Source organism: Anser cygnoides, chromosome 1 (assembly GCF_040182565.1).
Source record: "Anser cygnoides isolate HZ-2024a breed goose chromosome 1, Taihu_goose_T2T_genome, whole genome shotgun sequence".
NCBI lineage: Eukaryota > Metazoa > Chordata > Aves > Anseriformes > Anatidae > Anser > Anser cygnoides.
In genome coordinates this window covers 208,221,552-208,233,444 of record NC_089873.1, presented here as the reverse complement: position 1 = coordinate 208,233,444, position 11,893 = coordinate 208,221,552, and the positions used below count along the sequence as shown (strand labels likewise).

The following is an 11,893-nucleotide window of genomic DNA, read 5'->3' as shown; positions in this document are numbered from 1 at the left end:
GAAAGATTAGACTTGTGAACACTCCAGTCTTGATTCTCTAAATAGAGAGAAAGAAGACAGTCTGCTGGCTTTCACTCTTTTGCTCTTAGATACTTGGCCTTCTGAAAAAAAGTAGTAGAGATCCACTTTAATTCAAATAAGTGAAATATCTCTGCACTACAATAAATCCCTCCTTCCTTCATCCTTCACCACGAAGCAGGGGAAACGCTCTCTCGAATTCACTGGGCATGTGGTGTTCCCTTTGTGTCACACTGGCACCACAGAGGGGTTATGGTGGATTGCCACCAGCAGTGTGAGAACTATAAATCCACTACTTTCAGGATTTCCCCAAGAAGAGACTCTTCTTGGGTTTGGATGGCATTTCTCAAGGGCTACATGAAATCCAGGTGCCACTGGATGATGTATTTTACAGTGATTTAGCTTAGTGATATGGTTTAGTGGAGGACTTGTTAGTGTCAGGTCAGAGGTTAGACTTGGTGATCTTGGAGGTCTCTTCCAACCTAAATGATTCTGTGATTCGGCTCTAAATTTGTACTCTATTTTGGCCTTGAAAAACTACCCCCTTTGTCAGCAGTCTACAGGGCAGAGTCCCACAGAATTTCTGTTGGCTATACAGGCTCTTAAACCCATCCTAAAGGAACACTTAATCTTCTGGAAATGCCTTCTCAGTTCTCGTCAATGTTCCTTTTTGGTGTCCTACCATATGGATCCACGTGGGTGCATGTTGGTCTTTTCTGACAGCCCTGACACCCACTTGGTTAAGGCAGGTGGATGTTCAAAGGTTTTCATGGTGCTTAATTCTGACCTGGGGGTTTGAGGGCTGGGCAACACCCCAGCTCGTTGCAGATCTCATCCTTGATATGGGGGATTGCTTACCTTGGGACAGAGGGTCCCAGTAGGTGACGGGGGGTTTATGGATGAGAGTCTACAGTTGTGAGTCCTATAACTAAGGATTTCTGAGTGCCTGAACTGTAACTCCGACCAAGAACAACAGAATTTAGGCATTTAAATACCTTCATGAGGTCTGTTTCTGGTCTCTGTGTGGAGCCATAAAATGTCTCCATCACACACTGCTTGTAGCCAGAGCTTGCTCAGTGTGATACAGGTTTCCTGAAAGGTTTGCAAAGGATTTGTGAAAGCTGGCCAGAGCTGTGAGCCCTGAAGGAAAATGCACAAGCACCTCTCATGCAAAGGGAATCTGCAACGTGTGTTTTCCCTTGAGAACAACCAAGCGGGCAAGACGCTCAGAGACCTTGAATGGCTCCAGCTCCTTCCACTGGAGAGACACTTGGAAGGTAAATTACATTTCAGCTGTGCTAAATACATCCCTGGGTAACTCCAGTGGCTCTTGATTTAGTTTCTACAGTGATGCCATGAACAAACAACTGGCTTGGTTTGGGAATAATGCTCGTGGGAAAGCCACCCTCAGCAGGTCACAGGCCACCTCTGCTGCGACATTATCCAGATCTTCAGTTTTAGGTAAGTGCGTTTCTTCAGACCCAATGAATTTTGTAATTTTATACTTCTCAAGATGGTTAAGCTGTTTGTAATACTGCGTATCCCAACGGCAACAGTGGCCCTGTGCTGGAGGGCAGTACAATGAGATAATTGACCGTGGCACCATTATGAAACTGTGCCTTCAGCTCTGGATGTATAAATCACATTGCAGTCAATTATCTCACTAAAGGGCCCCCAACAGTGGGCTCTATTGCTTAATTAGGCTCTTGAGGTGAAGCCAACCTTGTGTCTGTGCAGTTGCCAGACATCTTAATGCAAGTGGATGCGATGGGGCGGAGTAGGTTGGATCTTGCTCTGCAGACTGAGGGGAAGAAAAAGAAAGTCATTGTGCTCCCCTACAGGGATACTGAGCACATCGTGAAGGGGCTGGCACCCTCTCAGCTGCCTTCTCCAAAGGCAGGAAAGGCAGTGTGAAGGCATAGTAGGCACTTTCTATTAGGAAAACTTGCTTTTATTATAGGGAGGGGGAGGGAAATGCACGTCCTAGAGACATGGGAACAAGTGGGACTCTGGAACACGTTGGTCTCACTTGGAGCACTTTGTTCTTCACCAGGGGAAATGATGTTTGGCAGCCTGTAGCCATTAGGCATAGGCTAAGAATGAATGAGAAATGGGGAGTGAAGAAAGCTAATGGTTTGCCAATCCTTTCTCTTGCTCCTGGCCCCGGGGAACAGGAGCGAGGGACCCTCAGGAGGCTTCCGCCTTCAGAACCTGGAGATCCAGGTTGGCATGGTTTGTGCACTACAACTTCTGCCCTTACCGGTACGTCAACACGGTGCTACACCACTCCTTATACCTCTTTCCTTTCCCACTTCATCACCTTTTCCTCCACCTCATCAGTCCTCCGCTTCCCCACCTTGCCATCACCAGCAGAGCCGTGCTCATTTCCATCAGCTGCAAATCAGTCCCACCCCTGCTGCCCACATCTCCTTCCTCCGTCGTGCCTCTCCACCCCAGCATTTCAGCTCAAATGCAGACATTTTGGGACTGGGACGGTCATTTTTTTGGATGCTGCCCTCTGACTATTTGAAGGGCCAGTGAACAAAGAGTTAGAGAAATCTCTGGTAACCATCTGGAAGCCTTTTCCAGGGGGAGAGGAACTGCTAAGTTGGAAGCCATAAAGAGAACGAAGCAAAGGGGGTCGGATGGAAGCACGGCGAGATTTACGCGCCCCTTTTTGTTATGACAATAATGGTAATGATGATGGAGGACTACGCTGCACGGCAAGGGGACTGGCTCAGAACGAAGCAGAAAACAGCTGCAGAGCAACTCCAGAGCTAGGGAATGTGGCTGAGTAGGTGCGAGTGTGCGTCTGCCCCAGCACATGGGGAGCTCTGGGGTGCTGGGGATGCAGGTGGCAGGGATTATCAGGACGGTGCCTGTTTCCTGATGGATAATCCCATGCGTGCAGCTTGGGAGAGGGAGAGGGGCCCGACTCACCTTGGAGCAGGGTGTAGAAGGCTCCCGACGCCGACAAGTTGGTCGTTATTGTCACGTCGTCCTTGCTGGAGGTTTCCACCTGGACGTGCACGGAGCTGTCGGTGTCGCTGCGGAAGCTGCTCACTTGGCCAGTGGGGAAGGTGACGTTGGTCAGGCGGCCAAAGCTGTCGTACCTGAAAGGAGGATGGAGGGAAATCAACAGCACGAACGGAAGACTGGGACACACTCATCATCCCGCAAAGCAGAGACCAAGTCTTGGTGTCTTCAACCAGATTTTTCCCAGACAAAACCCCGCTATCTGTCAGGACTACCTGAACTTTTTTTTGGCTTTATGAAAAGAAAATTACAGCTTTTAGCTGAAGGAAATGAAGCAAAGAACAGAAAATGACTAAATAGGCATTAGCCTGTTTTTTAACAATATCTTTCTGATACTTATCACCTGCACTGTGCTTCTTGTTTATGTCAGAAAGACTTTTATTTCCCATTCACTGTGCTGTGACCTGCGGAAAAGCACTGCTCTGCGCATCCCGTCTAGCAGAACTAAAAGTTTCTGAAGACCGCCAGCTTTTTGTACGGTTGTGTCCCGAGCTCTTCTGCATTTTTTTCTATCCTATTTTAAAAGCTAATGTTAAGGTAGAAGCAAGGACTTGCCAGATTGGCCACACCAGGTAGAAAACTGTCCTTTGTGAACACGATGTAGGGCCCTGAGCACACAGCTGAGACCCCTGTCTCTACCTTTTGCTGTTCCTAGGACCATCTGGAAGGACCGATTTAAAAGCACAAAAAAGCAGGTCATTTTTCACCCCTACCAAGCCCTTGGCTTTTCCAATGAAAGACCCAACACGAGCACCATCTGGGAAGGTTTCTGTGATGTGGACACCTGTCTACCAGGACCCAGATGAAATGAACTACACACACGCTGGTCTCACAGCAGCTAGCTAGCCGGGGGGTTATTTTTTTATTTTTCAATAAAACGAAGAAGCAGACAGCAGTGCCTGGAGGCCTTCTGAACAGAAAATGTTCCTTCCATTCGTGACATTTCAAAAGAGTTACTCTTTTGGGTAACTGGCAAGGGACTTTTGGAGGGAGGCTACTGCAGAGTGACACGGAGAGCAGCAGGTAGATCTGTGGACCTCCAGGCAAGGGATATGTAAATAGGTAGGGAGAAACAGCAGGAAAAAAATCAGCAAAAGCCATCACTGCTAAACATTTGACTTTTTCATGTCCTTCCCAGGAGAGAAGGGCAAGAAAGCACATCGTTTGGGGATGCAAAGCAAATGGTGGTTGAGCAGGGAGAACTCATTCTCCTGCAACACGCAGCAGTGAACCTCTGATGGAGCACAGCTCGGGGCATTACTCCTCAGAACGATGAAGTAACATAAAAGATATGTTAAGGAAAACATGGTTAGAAAACACGACCTAAGAGGGAAAGCCAAAAGAAACGAGCTGCTTTAAATGAGAGGAAACAAAGAAGTGGGGACATGCCAGCCTGAAAACGGTTGTTCTGAAGAGGTTTATAATTTGTCTTGTCTACTGAGGGTGTGACAGAAGGTACAGGAGAGGTTCAGGTCAGAAACTGGAGAACATTTTCCAGGTCCATGGTTGCCCCAAGCAGAGGAACAGATGGAGCTCTGGACACCCCACTGACCAACGCTTTTAAGAACAGGCGAGAGAAAAGTGTCAGAGAGGGTCTGGATGTGGTTGATCAGATATTGGAGGGAGCAGGTGGTTGAGAAGCTCTCGATCCTCTTCAGGATTACTCTGAGCTGGGGAATAACACAACAGACCCCATCTAATAGCATAAAACTATTCATGAATTGCAACTTAGGAAAGACCCCAAAACTGCCACTGGCTCTGCACTGTGCAGAAAAACAAGTTTGCCTCTACTCTTCCATTCTCCTTTGTCCAGTTTTGTCCTCAGTCCTGGTACTTCACTTCTGACAGTGGTGGCAGTGACTTGATGTGAGGAAGGGCTGGCTGAAAAGGTGATTTTTTGTCACAGTTTAATGTTTAGTAAAGTGCCTAAATAGGTGAGCTCATTGCGAGTCTCTCCAGCTCTTGGCTTTGGAGACGTAGCCACATGAAGCTTTTCTTGCCCAGGAAGGTGGAAGAAAGCATCTGGCCATCCAGTGTCAGCCTATCCTTCTTGGGATTAGCCACGCATGGGGGAAGGAGCAGCCTTGCCTTTTCCCTCCAAGACCTTGGCAATCAATCAGCTACTTGTGAAGTGGAAAAGAAGGGGAAAAAATAACAAGACAAAGGGATAAATTCAGGACTGCGTTGCAGGAGGCTGGCAGAGACCAGCTAAAGCTTTTCCAAGTGGCTAGGAGAGCACGGTTTGGATCTAAACTGCCTCTCCTTGCAAGTGCCAGAACTAAAGCTCTCAGTACCAGGGGCCTTGCTCCTTTTTTGCCGTTGTCCTGTTTGCTCTGAGACGGGATGCAGCCACACATCTCCTCCTAAAACAGTATGAAATCTTCAATTAAACGCATCAAGAGAGATATCTTTATCCCATCTGCTGAGACAGGCCACGAGGGACATGATTTAGTCTCCCCCTTGAGCAGAGAGAACATTGTTATTGCTAAAGGTGTGTTATGTAAAACCCCCATTTTTTTCCACCGTGACACCAGTAGACCCATATATAAAACAGTAAGGGTAGTCTCAGATCCCAAATGCTCTGAAATTTAAGGAAGATGGGATCTGAATTTAGCACCTCTGACTTGGTGTAACTGTAGGGAAAGGATCCTGCTACGTTTATCGTTTTTAAGAATCAGCTGCTGGAACTGAGCCTGTTTCACCTCCTAAAAATAACGGCACGAATCTAGTTGTGCTGAAGTCTGTGGGGTGACTCTGGTGTAACACAGGTGTGAGTGTGAAAGGAAGCAGGTCCACGGATTAGGGAAAGAAGAACAGCAAGAGCCAGGATGGGGTGAGAGAGCGATGGCCACGTGGCTACTATTTCATTGAAGTGCTGAGTCAATGTCCTCTGAGTCATAGGATTTATCCAAACTGAATGACACTCAGCACCATGCTGATAGCACAAAACCTATCTTCCATGCAAGCCCTACTTACAGCTCAAAAAAAGCCCTCACAAAGCCTGTGGATGCTCAGTTTAACAGCCCCAAGCAGCAGCAGACATGCAGATCCTTAACTCTTATTTATTCCTGGACATCCAGCCCACAGCACCCTCACAAATGGTCCTCCAGTGCTTGGTAAAGGCCGCTCCTTCCTTTAAACAACCCTCCACTCCACTCCCAGCAGCTTTGGGCTCCTCCACGATGTCCCCAGACACCTCTTAACATCTCTCCTGCCACCCGCTCGGCACTACTCGACTTCCCCAGCATCCTGGAGATCAGACAAGGTACCTGCTCACGTACGTTTGCAGCCTCTCATCCCACTAAACGAGAGCAAAAGCTGATTTTTTGCTATTCCACAGTGGTGGGATAGCGGGCAAATATGCTGATACCCTCTGCCTGTGCAAACTGGGTTAAACAGGAAAAAAAAAAAAGAGAGAGTATGATGGTGCCTAAATCTCTGCATGTGTTTTTCTTTTTAAGTCAAAACGAGTACAACAAGCATAATTTACATGGTTACATTTTTCCAGCCGCACAAAACTCACACGCCAGGGGAGAAGTTCACCAAGAGCATCCATTTGGGACTTTGTGTCCCGAGGAGCAAGGCTCATTCTGGCCCACGGCAGCCTGTGATGGCATGCTGGAATCCGTTTAAGATGCCTGCACGTGTACATGAGACTTTTGGCACCTCCTTCGTCACCACATTAGCCTCTGTCAGGAGTAACCCGAACCATCTGTGCTCCCTGCGTCTGCTGCAGCTCTGCCCAGGAGCCAGGCGGGGACCGTCGGAGCGCTCGCTTTGGGGTGACAGCTCACCTAGCTGCAGCTGCGAGGGGGTCACGCCTTGCAAGGGGGTGGTGGGGGGGGAAGGCAGCACAACTAGACTGCTCCGGTTTTAATTATGGCTTTTAATTAGCGGCAGATGAAGTGTAAAACACTCACGGCCAGACAAAAGCTCCTTTTAGTGCTGCGGTGGCTGTGCAAAAGGAGACACGCGGTGCTTTGCTCTTGGCAAGCAGATCCTTTCCTCTTTTCTGTTTTGCTCAGGACTGGAGCATTTCCCTCTTTTCCCCTGAATTCGAGCATACGGCACATACCTGATGTCATCTCTCACACCCCCGCAGTCTCCCCGGACACACGAGCTTGAAGGCTTCAGCATCCCAAGCAGATAATGTGCTTAACATGTTAAATAATTGACATGGCTGTGTCCATACCTTCTATCCCTGCCTTCAGCCCTACAAAGGCACTTAGAGGACTCATCCTCAGCTTGGAGAGGAAGGCCAAGCGGCTGCAGATATGTGCCCTGGTATTTGGGGTAAGATAAATCTCTCCCAGTCAACTCATTTCGCAGCTAAGCCCCCCTGGGCCAGGTTTCCACAGCCTCGGGATTTAGGCGTGGGCCAGTTTTCATCACAGCCTGAGACTTCTGTGTTCTCCAAATGCTCTGAATTAAGGAAATGCTGAAACATGGGAGTGCACGCGCAGCAGCCACTCGGAGCAATGAATTCATCACCTGCTAACACAGCTGCTGCCTCCCATTCAAACCTGCTGCACAGCCTCAGCGTTCACAATTACAGTGACAATTATTAGGCCAGCAAAGGAAGCTGTTGCCATCCATTCCCAATTGGAAACGTATTTAGCTAAGGTTCAATGCCCAGAATTAAAATGGTATTTGGTGCTTATGAGGCCTAATTGTTAGCTTGTAAACATTCAGAGCTTTCATTTATCACATTACCATTGTGTAGAGACCTGGGCCTTGGGAATTAAAGAGAGCATCCTAAGTACCGTCTATTCAGAAATCAATTCCTTGCCTGAGCCTCCGAGTTTCCTCATTTTAGCTTTTTCACATTTCATCAGCCTTTTAAAACTACGAGTCAAATAGATTGGAAAAAAAATCACTGTAATAATATTGCATTTAGTGCCAAAGTGTCCTAATGTACTTTGCAAACTATATTTTGTGTGTGATTATACAGCCGTGCACCCGCCGCCTCTCAACAAGCCTGTCTCTTCGCAATTTTTCAAACAACATTAAACACAACATTAAAAATAAATCCATAATAGACAAACCGATACTACTCAAATATGTATGAAGGCGAGTCCTCTCCCTAATGACACAAAGCCAGGCTGCAGCCACTGTCTGCAGAGTTTTCTGGCTGCCCAAACCAGAAGATGAAGACCTTTCTAGCTGCGTTTCAGGCCAGGCCACGGGCTCCAAACATGACCTCACAACTTAGCGAGAGGACTGGAGAGGTGTTGTTTTATCTTGGCACTTACTGGAGTTTCACTGTAGCTTCTGCAGAGGAACAATGAAGAATTGGGTTATATTATCGTGAAGAAATTGTGGAGCAAAGAAAACTTGCTAAGAGGCAGAAGAGGAGGGAGAGCAAAAGTGGCTCGTGTTTCTTTTGCTCCAGCCTGCTGCAGCCGCGGGAAGAGACCCTCACTTGAACTACGCTAAACCAAGGACGCCAACAAATCCCATAAATCTCTGTGTATGACCTGAGATATCAGCTGGTGATAAAGGGATGTTATTAATGCAGCAAGCTAGCTTTTCTCAAAGTCAAGAGGTGGCTGCTCCTCTAAAGGTAATGAGTGTTATTTATCTCTGGTTTTGACTACGAGAGAAGAAATTGCACAGCTTTTATGCCACCTGCAAGGCAGATCGAGTCTGGGTTAATGCTTATCATGGTCATTCTACCCCTGTTTTGGTGTCCCAGTCACCCAGACCAGAGCGTTGGTTCGGCACCAAGCACCGCTGGTGCTGGGGTGGGACCTCTGCTGAGTGCTGGGGGTGTCAGGAAGCCATCCAAGGTCCTCCCGTGTCCTCAGCCCAGCTGGCTCCTACCTTCAGACCATTATAGGTTTGGCAGAGTTTGGTCCTCTATTAAACACCTTCCTACATTACGGGTCAATGCTTCCCTCCCCTCCCATCCAGAGATCTGGCTCCACGTTCCCCTTTGCTCTCTGCCATTTCTTGGGCAGCCCATGGAAAGGTTTTGAATTTGTGGGCTTGACTGCAGTGATGTGTAAGTATTTAATTCTGCACCAGAGGAGGTGACCTTCAGGACTAATTGGGCACACAAAGGACCTAAGTGAAAGAGCCTCATCTGGGTTAAATAATGCATAGAAGGTTTGACTTTGGCTCAGAGGGAAATTGAATTAATGTACAGTGATACCATCTCCATGAGCTAATCAAGATAATTGCCATATTCTTGATTTAAACAAATACATTAAAAAAAAAAAAATCCGGATTCTGAAGTAGAGATAAACAGCAAGGGTAACCAGCTCAGTGAAGGCTGGTAGCGATTTTTTCATGTCAAGTGGAAAAGCAGCAACAACAAAGCAGTCACACAGCATCCTTTGTCTTTGACTTGAGGAGCTGGACAACGAGAAGCTGTTACCCTGGCAGAGCATCCAGATCAACCTCCGTTGCCACTGATTATCACTGTCACGGGTTGAACGGGAAGGCAAGTCTTTAATCCGGTTACTGGACAAGATGAGCTGTCCTGCATTAATTGACAGTGAATGTCAAGCCCTCTGCGGAGGCAGAGGTCTATATAATACGAAAACCCTCAAAGAAGTCCTAGGTAGGTCTTTAGGGACAGGCTAATTACTGCAGGGAGCTAAGTTTCACTCTCAAAGGAAGGGGGAACTGCATGCCATTAGATACTGAACCTTGCTCTGTGCTAAACCCAATCAAGCAGGACTCTTACAGCAGGTGTTGGTGTAGGAAGGGTGCAAGGAAGAGCTGCAAGTGCTGTGAGCAAGCCTGCCACCCCCTGAAAACAGCACCTGTCTCCTTCCTGAACCCCTGGAGGACCTGGATTCCCTGGTTTGCCTTCTGCTGCGGGGTCAACATACCAAACATATCCTCTTCTCTCCTCTCCGGAGTCTCACCAACGTGTCCATATATCACAGCTCTTTGCAGCCGTACGATAAAAGCTGAGAAATGCCCTGGTAAGATCAACAACCAAAGGAGAAGCAGAGATGCTGGACACGTACCTATGTAGTATTGTCACTCTTGCAACACCATCGCTTTTTCGTGTTGGGTATCTGGTTTTATGGTCCTCCACAGACAGTAAGGTAAAGGTAAATCTTACAGGGATGTTCTTCATGGGGCCACTGGTGCAGTGTAAACTTGCCAGCTGAATTTATGCTTACCCTTAACTTTTAAAGCAGTGGTGCCCATCCTGCCTGGGGCCATAAACAACTGTTATGTGCAGTGAGAACCATCAAGCTTTTCCTCAGAGTCAGATCTGATGTCTTTATTTCCTCGGCTGCAAGCAAAATGGAAATAGGGGCTTCACCTTCCCCCTTAGCCAGGACTGAAAACAACTCAGAGCACCTTCCGGTCGCTCATGATCACAGGATTTCTCTAAATCACTTAAACTTCCCCAGTGTAAATTTCCCGATGTTCTGATACAGAAACCAATAACCTGCAGGTTTCAAACATCAATTTGTTTTACACCATCTTCTTCAACTTCTTGGCTATCAAGGAATTTACATTTCATCTTGCCATGCCTGCACTCATCCCTGCAGTTTGTGTTTGACTCATGCATATCTTCTGTCTAGAGAAAATACATCTTAGGGAAGGCATCCAGAGTTATGATTTAAGATACCGAGAAATGGAGAATATACTGCTTCTCACAGTTGGTCGCTCTACCGGTTAGCTAATCTCAGCCCTAAAAAATTACACTGTCCTGTCAACTTGAATGTCTCTACCTTTGCTTTTCTAGCCCTTTGCCCTTCTCGTGCCTTTCTCTGCTAGGCTGAGAGTCCTTCTGTAGGTGACAGTTTTGTGCTGACATGCTGTGATCTGGACACTTCTTGTGCTAAGATAAACAGATCAAGTTGTTTTAGTTCTCAAGCATAAAGCATTTTCTCCCCACGACTGCATTTTTGAACTTTTTTTTTTTTTTTTTCTGCACACTCTTCGATTTTCCCCATCCTTCATAAACTGCAGACACCAGAACTGATAGTACTAGCCTCATCAATGTTGTACAGGGAGAAAACCAGCTCCCTTCTACTCACTAAAGCAGGGAGGGATGAGTAAACATATTCGTTTTATTTTTCCATCCAAGCAATGGGTTAGACAGATTTGCCATGGAAGGCTTCATGATTTGTTTACTGCAACCTCTGAGAGTCAATGCTCAGCCCCATTCTTTAGATGTGGCCTGTTACATTTGTACCTTGGCAGTAAACCGTGTGATAATAACATAATATGTTTAAATGAAACTTAATTTATCAATAAATCTAAGGATCTCACCCTTATTTACTAACCTTCTCATTTTACCAGTTCTGATTTCATATTTTTTTCCAGATTATGCACGCAAAACCAGGGTAGAATCAAGCTCTGCCAATTCACTCCGAACGACCCCACTGAGTGACCTCCTATTGCTGATTACCTTTTCAGAGGAAGTTCTTGAGACATTTAATATGCCTTTTTCACAGCTGAGAAGAGGAGAAGACCAACCTAATGGACAGGCTGGGAAAGGATCAGATAGGATAAGACAGGCTAGGATAGGGTAGGATAGGCCGAGAAGTGACAGTCTTCAGTTCAAGCAAGGAAGACTTAGACTGAGCATATTAAAAAGGTATTTTGACAGTAAGACCAAACTTTAACAATAAGATAGGTAAAGACATTATTATCACTAGCAGTATTTATCAACAACTTAGATCACTTTGACAGGATTCATTTGACCAAATCGTAGATATCTGCAATGTAAACACCCCTGTCAGAGCTAATCATTCTGGACTGCCTTTATGGAGAGGAACTTTCAGGCTACTACTTGTCTCATTACATCCTAAAGCCACAATATCTGACATAACTCATCCGAAACTCACCTTGAAAGTACCTGTTT

General features: G+C 46.6%; 1 protein-coding gene across 19 annotated transcripts in view; it reads right to left on the bottom strand.

The window, feature by feature from the left end:
* TENM4 (teneurin transmembrane protein 4) overlaps positions 1-11,893 on the bottom strand; it is a 1,678,763-nt gene that overhangs the window by 30,468 nt on the left and 1,636,402 nt on the right. For all 19 annotated transcript variants that reach the window (XM_066989940.1, XM_066989945.1, XM_066989941.1 and 16 more), the window contains one exon: positions 2,959-3,131. In XM_066989940.1, the coding sequence (XP_066846041.1) occupies positions 2,959-3,131 (173 nt within the window). The remainder of the gene's footprint in view (positions 1-2,958; positions 3,132-11,893) is intronic.